Genomic DNA, 16,444 nt, shown 5'->3' with positions numbered 1-16,444 from the left:
ACTAATAAGCAAAGGTGATATAGGTCATCATTCATTGGTCATCCATTGGTCATTCATTGGGAGTAATTTCTGACTCGAAGGGGTCCTGAGGAAGTCTTCTGGGTGCTGGAATATTCCATATCTTGATTTGAGTAATGGTTACATGGGTGTGTACAAGCATAAAAATTAATCAAGTGGTTCACTTAATGTATGTGCACTTGTTCTACATAAGCTCTTAATTTTTAAAATGTTAAATTTTAAAGTCTAGATAGCTTCAAATAGTGAAATTGTATGTTTGGAGATCTTTAGAATCAGTAAGCCCAAGTCATTTATGTAATTTAATTTTAATTAATGTATTACATTGGTATTATTTTTCTTCTTCCATGTAATAAATATATCCTTTCATTAGTTGCTTTTTTCTATGAAATGAGGATTTTAGTAGCATTTCCTCATAGGGCTATTTTTTAATCAACTTTGTTATAAATTTTGTTATTTAAAATAAACTGCACTCATTTAAAATGTACGATTTGATGAGTTCTGACAATTACATAAGCCGGTAAACCACCACCATAATGAAGATATACCCCGCCCCCCAAGTTCCTTCTTGCCCCTTTACAGTCCTCTAACCTGGCTCCAAGCAACCACCAATTTTTTCGTGTGTGCAAAAACGATTCACTTATATTTTCTAGAATTTTAAAGAAATGGAGTCAGGCAGTACATAGTCTTTTGTTTCTGGCTTCTTTCACTCAGCGTGATGATTTTGAGATTCATCCATGTTCTTGCATGTATCAGTAGGCCACTCCTTTATATTGATGAGTATTATTCCACTGCATGGACATGTCATATTTTGTTAACCCATTTATCTCTTGATGGACATTGGGTTTTCCCTGGTTTGGCTATTGGGAAGAAAGATGCTATGAGCTTTCATATGTAAGTCTTCATGTGGACACGTTTTTATTTTTCTTGGGTAAATACCTAGGAATAGAATGACTGGGTCATTTGGTAAGTGTATGTTTAACTTTAAGAAACCCAGAAATATTTTTTCCTAAGTGGTTATATCTTATTACATACCTACTAGCATTGTATTTTCCAGTTTCTCCATATTCTTGTCAATGCTTAGTATTGTCAGTCTTAAATTTTAGCCAATCTAATAGGTATAGTGGTATCTTATTGTGATCTTAATTTGCATTTCCCTGGTTATGTTAATATGTTCAATGGTATAAAGGAAACTGTCATAAGGAATGAACACAGAGGAAAACCTCAAAAGAGAAATAAAAACTATAAAAAAGAATCAATTGGAAATTCCAACGTGAAAACATAAAATATATGAATTAAAAATTCCACAGATGGGCTTCATAGAAGATTGATAATGATAGAAGAACTTGAATATAGATCAGTAGAAATTATCCAATCTTAGGAACAGAGAAAAAGATTGAAAAAATAATAAAGAATAGAGCCTCAAGGGCCTGTGGAACAATATCAAAAAGTCTGACGTACTTATTATAATTTGAGTCCCAGAAGAAAAGAGACAGGTGGTACAGAACAAATAATAGAAAAAAATTTTCCAAATTTGTTGAAAGATGTACATTTACAGATTCAGCAAGCTTAGCAAACTCCAGGAAGGAAAAATGCAAAGAAAACTGCACCTGGGCACAATATAATCAAAATGCTGAAAACTGAAGATAAACTCTTGAGAGCAGCCAGGGAAAAACAACATATTACACATGATTTAAATAGCTGCTCACTTCTCATCAGAAATCTAAAGGCCAGAAGAAAATAGAATGTCTTTAAAGTGCTAAAGGAAAAAAGCCATCCAGCCATATATCTATATCCAGCAAAATATCCTTCAAGAATGAAGCAAGAAGAAAACAAAAACACTAACTCAAAAAGCTACATGCGTCCCTATGTTTATAACAGCATTATTTACAATAACCAAGATATGGAAGCAACCTAACTGTCCATCGATGGATGAGTGAATAAAGATGTGATATATACATACATATATATGTACACAAGGAGGCATGCACATACACAAGCACACACAAAAAATGGAACAAGTGGAATACTCAGCCATAAAAAAGAATGTAATCTTGCCATTTGCAATAACATAGATGGACCTTGAGGGCATTATGCTAAGTGAAGTACGTCAGACAGAGAAAGACAAATACTGTATGATCTCACTTACATGCGGAATCTAAAAACAAAACAAAACAAAGCAACAACAAAAAACCCCAAGCTTGTAGATACAGAGACCAGATTGGTGGTTGCCAGAGGTGAGGGTGGGGTTGGGGACAGGTGATATGGGTTAAGGAGGTCAAAAGGTACAAACTTCCAGTTATAAAATAAATAGTTCATGGGATGTAATGTACAGCCTGGTGATTATAGTTATAGCCATATATTGCATATTTGAAAGTTGCTTAGAGAGTAGATCTTAAAAGTTTTCATCACAAGAAAAAAGAATTGTAACTATGTGTGGGAATGGATGTTAACTGGACTTATTGTGGTGATCATTTTGCAATATACACAAATATTGAATCATTACGTTGTACATCTGAAATCAATAAGATGTTATATGTCAATTATACCTTAATTTTTAAAAAAAGATTTTGAAAACAGCTCAAAGAACCCATGCACTTGAAGGGGGCCCTGAAATTTAAGCTCCATTGGTAAATCTGGTTTGGGATGATTTCTGCTGGTATTGGGATTGCAGAAAAGTTTGTTTTTCCGTTTTCAAAGACGTAATACCAATCCTTAAAATATAAGCCTTCTGTCCCGTCTATCTTGACTAGGGCTTAATAACCATACTTCTATTCCTCATTCTATTGCTGTTTCTGTTCCTAATTGCTATTTCTCAATTTGGGTTAACTTGAGAGCTAACAGAAATGGAAGTTTCCTGGGAAAGTCCTTTACAATGTGAAAGTCCTCTGCTCTCAACAACCATTCTTTTGTAGCCTGAATCTTACTGTACGCCATAATTTTAGGCAAGAATAGTCTCTTTACATTGAATTTTTTTTTAACCTAGAGGACTCTTCCGTCTGCATCCAGAGTATTTTCCTCAGTAGTCTGAAGTCTCTCTCGTTAGGAGGCCTTTTATTCCTCTTCCTGTCATCCCTAATCCACACATTAACTACTTTTCTGAGTTATCGCAATTTCATCCCTTCATGTTCCTGCTTATAAATAACTGGCGTAATAGAAAGATTGTGGAATTTCAAGTCAGAGGATCTGGATTTAAGTCCTGATTTACTCTACCTCCTGGCTATGTTGTCTTGAGTAAGTCGCTTAGTACCCTGTCCTCAACAGCTTGTCACAAAATGGGGATAAAATCATATGGGAGAGAAAATCATATGGGAAAGCAGTTGCAAAATAAAACAATGTATTTTAAAAACAAGAATGAAGTGAAAGGAAGCCATTTTCAGATCAAAGAAAACAAAGCGAATGCATGTCCACTGAACTACAAGCTATTCCAAAGCCAGAAACTTGGAATGAAACACACAGGAAATGGTAAATATGTGGGCAAATAAACATCATCTTTCCACTCATAATTTTTTTAATCTGTTACTTGATTTTAATATTGTCCTGTGGGATGAGTCATGTTATATACATGTAATAGATATGACAACTATAGCATAAAGGACAGTGAAGGGTGGAAAATGGACCTAAGCACTTGCAAAGTTGTTAACGTTTACGTGAAGTGGTACAATATTAACTCTAAGTAGACTGTGAAAAATTAAAGATATATGTCTCCCTAGAGCAACTACTAAAAACCAATAGATAAAATAAGACAGTAGAAATTAAAATCGATGAATTTATATAATCAGAAATAACCACAGCAACACCTGAAGGGAAGCCTGGGACATAATTTAAGGCCATAGGTGTGTGGCAGGAGGGGCACAGTTCCACCTCTAGTGATGAAAACTGCAGTATTACCTCTCACTCAGCCCCAAAGTCGGGGGCTTCAGGGACTTTTCCCAGTACTTGAGAATCAGAAGGATTTATTCCAGATAGATAGATAGATAGATAGGGATGTTGATAGAGGTGGAGAATACTGTTACATTAGAGAATAGTGGGGAAAGCATGGAACTGACCGGGGCTTGGAGTCTTGTCCAGACTGTGCAGTAACTGGTGATCTGGCCCTGGGCAAATGACTTCCCCTCTTTGAGCCTTGGTGTCTCCAATTTTGGTGAAATTGAATATGTTAAAAATTATTTCTAAGATTTCTTCCTTTACTAAGAATAGTATTTGGAATGAGGTTAGGGTATTTCTAAATTAATTATTTTTAAGGTTTCCATCCAGCGCTAACACAGTAGAATTTTATTTTTTATTTTGTTTATGACATTCTCCTCTAATCATAGACTTGCCACCTTATATAGCTCTGGTTGAATAGCTGTATGTTTTCATTTGAAATAACTTTCCACTGATATACATTAATGGCAGAGATTAAAAAGTCTTTTGATTGTTTTTTAATCTTTTAATCATGAAAAAACCCAAAAAACCTTTTTTCACTTCCCTTCAATATATATATTTAGTTGAGGGGCCCTCTAGTGGAAGAATCTTGCATATAGCACTGCAATAGTTAGCCTGCTTACAGCCCATGATACTACGTTTTATACATTAAAAAATAAAATATCTATGCCTATATTACGGTAAAATTCTCAAAATTCAGTTTCTCACTCAGAGTAAACTTCTGGCGAATTCAATATTAAAATATATGAGACTACATATATAGGATTGTAATGTTTAAATTCTTTCTGTCCCATTGTTTGTTGCCATTAGATTAACCCTGTGCATGAGAATGTATAAGATAGAAGTGATATTATGTTATTCCCCAAAATGTGTTCAAAGAGAAGACACTTGTTTCCTGAATAATTTACTACTTCTCTAGAGAGTTCGTGCACTTTTCAGGTGAAAGAAATAAATACGACTGTGTTGACAGGAGCGAAAGTACACTAAAGACATAAACTTGGGTCCCACAGAGTGGTGATGGGAGCTGACATGCATCTTTTGTGGGTGTTGGGCAGATAACTGTGGACCAGGTAACACTGCAAAGTAGTTTCCCAAGGCATTTCCCCTTTTTTTCACATGGTCAAGAGGAAAATCACAAACACTTCTAATTACAAAATGTGCCATGTCAAAAAAACAAACAAATGAAAAAAACCTGACCTGTTACCAGGTTCCACAGGCTCCACTCTCAGGAGTTTGTTCCAAAGCATTTGTGTAAGTGTGATCATCTATACACATTCTCCCCTTAATTCAACAGAAAACTACTGTGAATGACAATGATTTTTAAACTTCATTCAGAAGCCAGCTTGACCTCATTTGCAATCAGTTCTGCTTAAAAGATATAAATATATCTAAAGCAGTTTAATTAATTAATTTGGTCTCTAAACTGAATTTCATCCGTTATTAGTTTCAGTTTTAACAAATTGATATAAATCATCCAAAATATCAAATTGGTTGTGCTATAGGGAACCTCAAGAAACAAATGAAAAGCTGAACTGAGCAGGAAGAGGTATGAAAACCTTCTTAGACTTGAATTTCATGGGATTAAGTAACTAATTCATTATTAGTTTTTAAAGCAATTGCCTAGGTTACTTTCTAATAGCAAGATCTTAAAATGACTCATCATTAAATTTAGCTTTCTTTTCACAGTAGAGGGGCAAGATAATGACCCATGACAACTATTGATGCCTTAAGAATTAGATGTACTTTTATTTTCTTTATAAAAATAAAGAAAAATATCATGGCTAAGGAATGTTTGGGATGTTTTCATATCTTCCCTCAAGTGGACCTAAATCCCCTTGTTCCTTTGTAGATGTTATTGTCAGATTATCTTGGCAAATCAAGGTGCCAGAGGTTCCCACTGCATACGATATTTTATTATTGACACATTTCGGCACATTCTGAAGAAATTTTACTCTCCAAAAGTGGGCACTTGTCTTCTGAGGTTCACATCACTGGAGACCCCTGGGCTCCCAGCTCCTGGGGAAGCTGAAAGGAGAACAGATGGGGCCACCAGGCAAATCACAGCCTGTCCATCCTGCAGCTCTGGGTTAAGAACGCAATGCATTTAAGAGGGAACTTCAAATAGTTACATGTTAGCCTGTGAGAGTGGTTTCCAAGTGTTTTCAGTCCTGGACCACGTGATTAGAAATCCAGTGTCCAGGGGTAGGTGGTAAGCATGATGTTCTTTTTTTTTTTTTTTTTTTTTTTCGGTACGCGGGCCTCTCACTGTTGTGGCCTCTCCCGTTGCGGAGCACAGGCTCCGGACGCGCAGGCTCAGCGGCCATGGCTCACGGGCCCAGCCGCTCCGCGGCATGTGGGATCTTCCCGGACCGGGGCACGAACCCGTGTCCTCTGCATCGGCAGGCGGACTCTCAACCACTGCGCCACCAGGGAAGCCCGATGTTCTTTTTTTACTGATGCTAATCTTGGAGTTGGCAGAGCATGTGTTTCCCATATAAATTTTACCCCAGGTCAGGTGCTTTAAAGACCTCATTCAGGGGGTTCATTTGCTATATTTGTATTGATAGATGCAGTTCCCAACATCTCCAAATGGATAAGCTCCTTGACCCCAGTTTCCAAGGGTGATCAGCTCTTATTCTTTAGTTGGCAATTTAGTAACTTCACCTTCTCCCTTTTAAAGTATGTCAGGTTTTGGAATGAGCCAAATTGGGGCCATCCAGATTCGTGTTTCTCAAATTTCAATGCGCCACAAAATCTCCTGCAGACCCTGTTAAGATGCAGATTCCGACTCAGCGGATTCAGGTGGCTTTTGCATTCCTAACTAATTAGCTCCCAGGTGACGCTGACCCTGCTGGCCCATGGACCACACTTTGAGTAGCAGGAATCCAGATTTCTAACAAGTAAAGGGAAAGAGATATCATATGTAAAAAGAATTCTCTCCTACACTCTGCAGATGGAGACTGAGTCTGGGGACTGTAAAACCATTATGTGTATAAAGAGATTTTCCTGGGAAAGTATTATGTTTTGTCAATCTTGCTAAATAGTTGATATTATGTACTTCTTTTTCTTTATGCAAAAGAATTTCAAATATTATTCCGAAAACTTCCAGTATTCTGTGAGGATTCTACTAGATTAGGGAAAGCTAGGAAAACTGTTGGAGAAATTATATTTGTTATAAACATTGAGCTGATTCTGACTATCCATTAATGAGTTAGACTCATCTAAAGGAATCAGTCTTTTTTCTAAATTTTTTCACACATTTATCTATGATCTAACTATTCAGAACAGCTCTTGGGAACTAAAAAATGAATCATAAGGTACAAACTTTCCTTCATGACTGTAATTTGTCTCTCAATGTGATTCTGATCCAATTGACAGTAATCTATCCCATTGGTATATCCTGATCAGGATACTAACTAGGAAAAAAAATGTCTTTAATGTGTAATCGAGTCTGATTTCATAAGAGAATTTATGGTGTGTAAACACTTAAGAAGTGGCTATTCTAGTAGCATTCTCAACTCAGAGAGCTTTGCAAGATATCTTTGCCCTTCCTGTAATGTTTAATTGAGGAAAGTATTTGTCATGACATGGCAATGACTAGGGAATGATATCACCCATAAAAAGTAGGATGTTATTTCCAGTAATTTTTATGACTCACACAATTTTCTCATACATTTAAGAAATACTTTATATAACTGCTTATCCAGGAAAGGATATTTAAGAGAAAATGGAATTTCACTTTAAACTATATTTAATATAACTTCGGTTATCCAAATTACTGCCTCATCTGAAGTATTTGCTTTTCAGCTACGTGTTCAGTACTCTCTAGACAAAGTTCTAGTCATCGTATAAACAAAAAAAATGTAATTGGCTTAATTATCTGTTATTGTGTTGACTGTGATTTTCCTTATGCACTATTAATTACTCCAGGAGTTGTTCAGATTATAAATTCCCTCAGATAGTTGGTCTTTCCCTAACAGTTGTTTTATTAATCAGCCTCATAGATCTTACTCTTTGCAAACACAGCTTAGTATTTATCCAGAGATGCAAGCGGACACCCGTGCCAATTTCTGAAAACTCTCCATCTTCATAGCTTCCTGCTTTCCAGTACTTTGCTCTGCAAATTCTAACTACTTTAGCCTCTGCTCTCTATCTCCTCAGCAAAATGAGCCTGCCTTGCTCTAATAGGAATCTCCCTCCTTGTGCTGGGGTCCAGTGATTGAAGGTCTCACCTCATTTGTTTTCCTTTTTTTTCCATTTATTACAGTCTTGTACTACCCATTGTTCAGTCTTTGCAAATCATTTATATATTTTCTTTCCAAACTTTTAATTATTTATGGTAAAAGGGCAAGTCTGATACCAGTTGCTCCATCCTTACTAGAAGTAGAAATCCTTCAGCTTATAATTTTTTAAGTGGACTTTGCTACTTGCCTTACAAGGTTGGTTATGAAATGCACATGGTGAGACAGCCTCTGGCTTTGCCTGCCTCTCTGTGAGGTTCTTCAGGTCGTTTCTAATTGTCTGACCCCCAAAGCATCTTAGGTATAAAAAAAAATTTGGTACAAATTATTAGTTTAATATTTTTCTTTCTTTCTTTTTCCTTTGCTTGCTATCTCTCTTTTGTCCCTCTTTCACCATAGCTCTCAGTATCCAAGCTGTGATCTCTGGGTCTGTTGAATTTTGCATCTCTCTACCTATTTGCTCTCTCTTCCTGCTCAATGACATCTGGAAAATCTTGTTATTCCATTCGTTAAGTACCCTGTAGTTGGATCCCATTAAACTCTCTTGAGAGCTCATGTCTTGAAAGGAGTTCAAAGTGGCTGGAAAATGGACCAAATGGGTATGCAACAAGGTTAAAAACCTCAGAGAAGATAACCATATCTGTAAAGCTTTACTTGTGATAAGAAGAGTTAATTTGATCTAGAATTGTGCTATCTGATATGATAGGTGCTAGCCACATGTGGTCCCTTGAAATGTGCCACATGTTGAAACGATAATATTTTGGGTATTTTAGGTTAAATAAGTTATTAAAATATATTTCACCTATTTCTTCTTACTTTTTAAAATGTGGCTTACAGTATATTCCTATTAGGCTGTGCTGATCTAGAAAGCACAGGGCTGGGGTTTTAAAAACAATAGTGGCCAGTCTGCATTTTAAACCTGACTATCAGGCAGTGTGTAGAGGATAGACAGTGTCCTGAGGGCAAGAAAAGCAATTAGAAGTGTGATGGCCCAGGAAAGAAATGACTATCATAGTTAATATCACAAAAGTTGCATTTCCGTTTGAAAAAATACTGCCATTTGCTGCATTAATAGTAAGGGAACAAAATACAAATAAAACAAGTTATCTAAAAAATATGTGTGGCTTTGTTTTGCAAAGCAGATACCCAGTCTTATACATATATATGTATACATACACATTTAACATCTTCTGCGGTACCCATTCTTGACCATTTTTAGATCAACTGTAACACAGCCGTGGAGAACGTGGCCTTTTGTGGATTTACGCAAGTCATCTGGAGCTGGAGGAAAGAATTTGTCCCCAAGACTTAGCTCTCCTGCTTACCAACACTGTGACCCTGGAAATGTTGCTTAAACTCTCTGAGTCTCACTATCCTCATAAGAAAAATAGCTAAAGCTTCCATAGGTTCTGCAGGACATTAAATGCATACTTTATAAGTATGTAAAACTGAATAATCAATGCTATAAAATTTTAAGTATGCTTGTTCTTCTTTTTCACAAAGTAAATCATCTTCATACATAACAGAGGAGGGTTGACTGTAATTTCAGTCCCTGAGTCTGGGGGAACGGAAATCCCTCACGTTTGTTTTGTTTTTTTTTTTAATAAGCACACTCAACTATAAAGTGTTTTGGTGGTTTTTTTAAATTAATTAATTAATTTATTTTTGGCTGCATTGGGTCTTCACTGCTGCGTGAGGGCTTTCTCTAGTTGCAGCAAGCGGGGGCTACTCTTCGTTGTGGTGCGCAGGCTTCTCATTGCAGTGGCTTCTCTTGTTGCAGGGCATGGGCTCTAGGGGCATGGGCTTCAGTAGTTGTGGCACATGGGCTCATTAGCTGTGGCTCGCAGGCTCAGTAGTTGAGGTGCACGGGCTCAGTTGCTCCGTGGCATGTGGGATCTTCCCGGACCATGGCTCAAACCTGTGTCCCCTGCATTGGCAGGCGATTCTTAACCACTGCGCCACCAGGGAAGTCCCAGAAACACCTCACATTTGGCAGGACAGTTGCTCTGGAAGATGTGAGGCCACAATAACCCTCAGATTATTGCAGTCTCCTTCTGCTCAGGGAAGTCTGGCATTCTCATGTAGGCATATTCTCCCTCCCATTGAAGGCCCTGGCTGTGGTCTGAGCAGGATAAAGGAGGACATGACAGGCTCTGTGAAGGTTAAGTAAATGAGACCCCGTTTGGCTAACATGTCAGTTATCTGTCTGCACAGGTGTCCCAGGGTCTTTCTTTCTCTCACCTGGAGTTTGTTATCACAAGGCTGCCAGAATCAGAGCCTAAACATATGTCAATATTTAACTCCTCTGCAAACATGGCTACTGGATTAGAAACATCTAAGTTTATCTTTTTATTTTTAAATGTCCAAGGTTTCAGAGTCAAAACTGAATCAGTGTTATGTAGGGCTCTGCTGAATCCAGGAGACATAGAATTATTTTTCAATGAAAGCCCACTTTCAGTGCCATGCAATAGCTGGAGAAGGACTGCCGTGGCTCTATCAGCCTGCACAGGGCCCACCCTCTAGCCCACAATCCTGACATGTGAGGAGTAACAAAAGCTAGTGGAGAGCAGGATTTTGGTGGTAGCTCCAATCCACCTGCCTGTGGTGCTTGAGAGTTTCCTAGGTACCCAGCACACTGAACTGCTCTCACTACAAGTAAGTTGCATCTGGGGGCCCAGGCAGCACTGGGTGAATTCTCACTAAACCTTGAAGTATCATATGGCCTCAGGTTGCTTGTGAAACAATGGTCACTATCAGGGTCTGAACTGAAAAATACCCAGTAAAATTAAAATTCTACAAAAATAGAGTGAAGAATTGGGCAATTACTTTTTATAATTTGGGAAGTGGCAGGAAAGGGGATTTTTTAAGCCAAGAATTGGAAAGTAACCTGGCAAAGTATTAATGTTTTGCATAATGTTTGCATCCAAATCTCATGGTAAGATTTGCAACCGAGGATTCAATGTTTGGTACCTGAACTGTTCTTGGAAGTAGGAGAAGTCATTGCACAATAAAATAATCTTTGTTGGTTGAGGTAATGCTAGTTGATGTAGCCCTGAAATATCAGTGGCTTAACATAATAGGAATTTATTTCTTGCTTATGTACAGTTCAAAATGGGTGTTTGCGATTGATGGGTGGCTTTCATCTAAGCAGGGAACCCAGGCTCCTTCCAGCTTATGGTTCCACCAGCTTCAACACATGGCCTTCAAAGTCACTGTTCTTGTCTGCATCATGCCACAGAAAGGAAGGCATACGGCAGATCATGTGTGGGTTTTTTATGAACAAGACTAGACTTGATGTGCGTGTGTGCACTCACATCTCATTGGCCAGTTGGTCATGTGCACATCATACTGCAAGACAGATTGGGTAATAGAGTTTAGTTCTAGTCCCTGTAGGAAGAGGCCAGCAATCTCTCCTATACACACTATAAACAGACATAAATAGCATGTTAGTGATCTGAATGAAACAATATAGTTCATAAAATTTTACAACCCAACTAAAGGGTTCAGCGAGATTGAGTTTAGGGGAAGTCATTCATCCAGAATTGACATGATAGACTGCTGATTACATACAATTCCTTTCTTAGCTTTTATAACAGTTTGGGAAATTGACTCTTCCCAAAACACTATAAAATTTGAACTTATTTTAGTTTATTAAAAAAAAAAATTCTCCATGAACTCTAGTCTCTGTTTCAGAACTTAGTGACTTTTGGTCCTAATTCTACAACCTATATTGAACAAAGGTCTCCTTAACTATGGATTAAATTTTGTACTATCTAAAATGCCAACTTAGAAATCTTGTGTGAATTAGTTGGTAATTCACACAGAAGGTATTTTATTTTATAGTCAACTCCAGAGTGAACATTGGCTCCTTTTTTTTTTTTTGGTTTGTTTACTTTGCTTGTTTTCAGTTAAAAATCACAATTCTTTACTGTGAGACTGTGTAGGCAGTTGTTCCTATAGAAATTATTCAAACTATATTGCTTTTTATATTCATTTCCTCATTTGTTTGTTCATTCATGGGGGATGTGTTTAGGGCCTGCTTCATGTCAACATGTCTAGATGCTGACGTAAGACAAGGCCTGGAGAATTCCAGCTTTCTCAGAGTTTATGATCCACAACTGATTGTGATGGGTGTCAAATGAGGCTAGTTCTGAAGGGAGGTGTTTCTAGAGGAGAGAGGGAAACCAACCTAATCAGAGCTGGAGAAGAGTCCCTAAGGATAGGATTAAATGCTGAGACATGAAGGATTCAGTGGGACTCTGCCACTGCTCCCATCCATGGGATTTCTTCCTTGCAACTTCTGTCCTGATTTTAACATTTCCCTTGTCCAACATCCCTGAATTTTCTTCATACACAAATAATTTTCTCGCTTTTTTTCTGTACCTGTAAACTTTGTCAGGGAACTGAATCCTTTGACCATTTTTGACCTACAAACATGACAATTTCATATGATTCGACCTATAGCTGTGATGCTGTCAGGCCAAATGCTCCAGTCTCTTAAATATAGTAGCCTATCCCAGTCTTTTTAAAATTAATTTTAAGCAATGCGATCACCAACTGAAAACATACCAGTTCTTTTCTATCAAATACTTCTCTTCCATATTATATTTCCCAGACCATTTTTTTCCAAGTTGAATTTTGTTTTTCTCTTATGCACAATTTCATTTGGTGATGGGGTCACTGATTTCACCTCTATGTTCTTAGAAGTACCCCCAGTTCCTTTCATCAGTTCATTTATTCTTTCCTCCATGTTATTGTTGAGAAATAAACTAGTCCTATGGACTATCAAAATAAACTGTCAACAGCTTTCCTAAAAGAAATGAACTCTCTTGAAGAAATGCCTCTATTTCACTGTTTTGGAAGGTAAGGCAAGGTTGTACAAAAACTGCATGAGCTGGTAAGCTTTTAGTATTTGTGGTCAAGACTGCTGCTATCAAGTCTATGAAAACAATTTAGTTTCACCCATACCCACAGACCTGCACAGAGAACTGTAAACTAAAAAACGGGCAGGCTAGAACCTTCACTACAATGAAATTATGGTGATTCTAAGCATTGTATAATCACATTGAAAGAGAACTGTGCTTATCTACCCTTTTCTCGTCTTTCCAAAAGTACTGTGGAAAACTTTACCTACTCTATCAATCTTGGTTTATTTATGATTAAAATTAGAAATACATCCTTGGAACCTCCTCTTTTCTCATGCCACTTTTCCACAGAACTGCTCAAAAAGATAAGCTTTGCCTATAAAAGGACCTCTAGGTGCTATCTTGTGGGCAGAACTTGACAGAACTGCTATGGTGAGTCTGGAACATGTTTACCAGGTCTAATTTAGTTGAATTTACCCATTTTCCCTCAGAGGTCTAACTGAACTTGAATTATCCCAATCTTTTAAGAACTTACTTAGCCAGACTTAATTATATTTTAAATTTTATTTAGATGCTGCTAATCTGGACACTTTCGCTGTTGCTGGGAGCAGTAGTAGGTAAGAAAAACTATTTATGTCATGCTGGAAGAGACTTGCTGCTCAATACTTGGAAGAAGGGCTACAACACCTGAATTCCAGCTACTATGAGGATGAGAAGTAGAGCAAGGGGGACAGATCCATGATTAGGAGCACAGCACTGGGAGTAGGGCTGCCAGATAAAAGCTAAGACGCCCAGTTAAAGTTGAATTTCAGGTAAAACGAAGAATATGCGACATAGTTATATAAATGATAAAATTTATCATTATAATAAATAAAATTTAAAGTTAAGAAAATTTAAATTTATTGTTATTGTTATAATAAAAAATTTATTGTTTATCTGAAACTCAAACTTAACTTGTATTTTCATTTGCTAAATTTAGCAACCCTAGCTCAGAGTCAAGCATAAGCTTTGAACCCTGGTTCCATCAGCCACAACTGTATTTCCCTGAGTAAAATTCTTAACCTCTCTGTGCTTCACTGTCTTCATCTGTGAACTGGGCATATAATGCCACCCCTGTTGTAGGGTAACTGTGAGGCTTAGGTGTGATAAGTCACGTAGATCATCTTGCCCGACACGTGGCACATATCGAGAATGCAACGCCCACAACGACTACTACTCCTATTCCTGCTCCCACTATTAATGGAGACTTTATCCCCCTGGAGAACCCTTCCTTTGTGTTGTTCTTTTATGGGTTAACATTCAAGCACAGAGCTGTGTCAAACCATGGGTTTTCTGTTTGATTATTTGTGGGCAGCTTCTTCATCACAAGAATCCAGGATGCCCCTCAGATATAGGTCAGAGACCTAAATACTCACCCAGGGAGAGACGTAAAGTTTTGGCATTTGCACGAAACTTAAGCTCTCAACCCAAAGCCCAATGCCAGAAGATGTTTACGAGGAGATAAGCGCCTCATCCCCTACTACCAAGACCTGGGGACACCAGACTGCTCCCTTCTTGGGCACCAAGGGCCCAGAGAAGACATCTGAGTTGAGAGGCTCAAATGAGTCCTAGCATGGGACTGGACAGAGACAGAAGGGGAGTGAGACGGTCCTACATAGTGGAAATGAGAAGCAGCAGCCCGTCTTTAGCTGGGATGTTGTCTGTTGAAGCTGTTTTGTGAGTGTGTATAAAGGAAGGTGTTTGAAGATGTGGAGGAAGAAAATATGCCACAAAATGTAGTTTAACTCATGTATTGTCAGAGAGACCATCAAAAAGAACATCCTGGTGACACTAACACTTCTGGGTGATTGCAGGAAAAGAAATCTGCTATGAAAGACTTGGTTGCTTCAGTGATGATTCCCCTTGGGCAGGAATTGTAGAAAGACCCCTCAAAATCTTGCCCTGGTCTCCAAAAGATGTCAACACTCGTTTCCTCCTATACACTAACGAGAACCCAGACAACTTTCAAGTAAGAACACTCATGGTTTTCAGAACTAAGTTTCATCTGTTTTATGTAATAAGGATACTGAATTTTGTCTTCTAAAGAGAACAAATCAGACAGTGGAATTTGCACCTCTGTAGACTGTTAGCACAGTGACCGTATTATTTTATATAACTTGTTTATAAAAGGTTTGTTTGATAATTTGTTTAAAGTATCCATTACTTGATATTATTTTTATTCTACCTCTATGGTACCATTTAATACAATATTCTAAATATGGATATTACATATGTATAATCTCTAAGTATTATGTATAACCTCCCAACATACTTTGTATCTATAAAACACGCACACACACGTACATAGCCTTCCTTTGGGTGGAGACAAGACCCTACCACCAATATTATAGCAGACATATTACCCCAAGTAGAGCAAATGCAAAAATGTCATGACATCTGGAAAGTATCGACTTGGTGATAATTGCGAATAGCTTGGTTGTAACGAGAGAATCCTTACTCACAAGGATCCCAAGTCCCAGGAGTCTTCTCCCATCTGCCACTTCCCTCCTCGTAACAGTTCTATTTGATATTTTCAGAAACTTGACATTAAACATTTTTCTCCCCCAAATAGAAACTCGTTGCAGATCCATCTACTATCACAGACTCCAATTTCAAAACAAATAGAAAAACTGTCTTTATTATTCATGGATTCATAGACAAGGGAGAAGAAAGCTGGCTGCACAACATTTGCAAGGTGAGACTGTAAATCTCTTAAGGGAAGTTTGTTTCCAGAGTGATAATTAACAACAGAGAAGGCAAGGCCCTACCCAGGCAGGACAGATGCCTGCCACCATGAGGCTGGAGGATCCTCTGACCCCACTGGGCCTGGGGTTCCCAGAGGAGGTCCAGGAGGTGACACGGGGTGGAGGGGACCTGGGACAGTCAGAGTAGCAAGGCTGGCAGGCATTTGGTGGCTCTGGGTAGCGATTATTTAATAACTAATACAGAGATATTTCTAAATTTTAGCAACGGATGTTGCCATACTGATGCAACATTTGTTGCATTTTCAATAGCTTTTAGTCTCTTCAATAGGCTTTGATTTCTGTGTGAAGAACTAAGATAACTCATTTTGCCCAAACTAATTATTTTCCCTTGCTACTCTTTTATCTCCTATGGTAGCAATAGCTAAGAAAACTGTGTAGATTTTCATTTCTGGCTTCTGTTGTTTCAGCAGTAGTGATCCTATTTTCTTAAATTTGCCTTTGGCTATGTGCCCTGTGATAATGAAGAATTAAAAGACAGAAAATCAAACAGAATAAATTTTCCAGTAACTGCTAGTGCTTAAGGAACATTGTCATTGATTCATTTCTTCATCAAGATTTTGTGGCCAGCTGTGGCGCAAAGATGCAATCATTT

General features: G+C 37.9%; 1 protein-coding gene across 1 annotated transcript in view; it reads left to right on the top strand.

The window, feature by feature from the left end:
* Positions 1 to 16,444, top strand: part of LOC101325780 (pancreatic triacylglycerol lipase) — a 73,707-nt gene that overhangs the window by 41,524 nt on the left and 15,739 nt on the right. Inside the window, exons 7-9 of the mRNA XM_004321936.4 lie at positions 13,620 to 13,665; positions 14,902 to 15,056; positions 15,660 to 15,782. Coding sequence (XP_004321984.1) covers positions 13,620 to 13,665; positions 14,902 to 15,056; positions 15,660 to 15,782 — 324 coding nt within the window. The remainder of the gene's footprint in view (positions 1 to 13,619; positions 13,666 to 14,901; positions 15,057 to 15,659; positions 15,783 to 16,444) is intronic.

Source organism: Tursiops truncatus, chromosome 16 (genome assembly GCF_011762595.2).
Source record: "Tursiops truncatus isolate mTurTru1 chromosome 16, mTurTru1.mat.Y, whole genome shotgun sequence".
NCBI classification, from domain to species: domain Eukaryota; kingdom Metazoa; phylum Chordata; class Mammalia; order Artiodactyla; family Delphinidae; genus Tursiops; species Tursiops truncatus.
The sequence above is the reverse complement of the archived record's forward strand: the minus strand, read 5'-3'. Positions and strand labels throughout refer to the sequence as shown.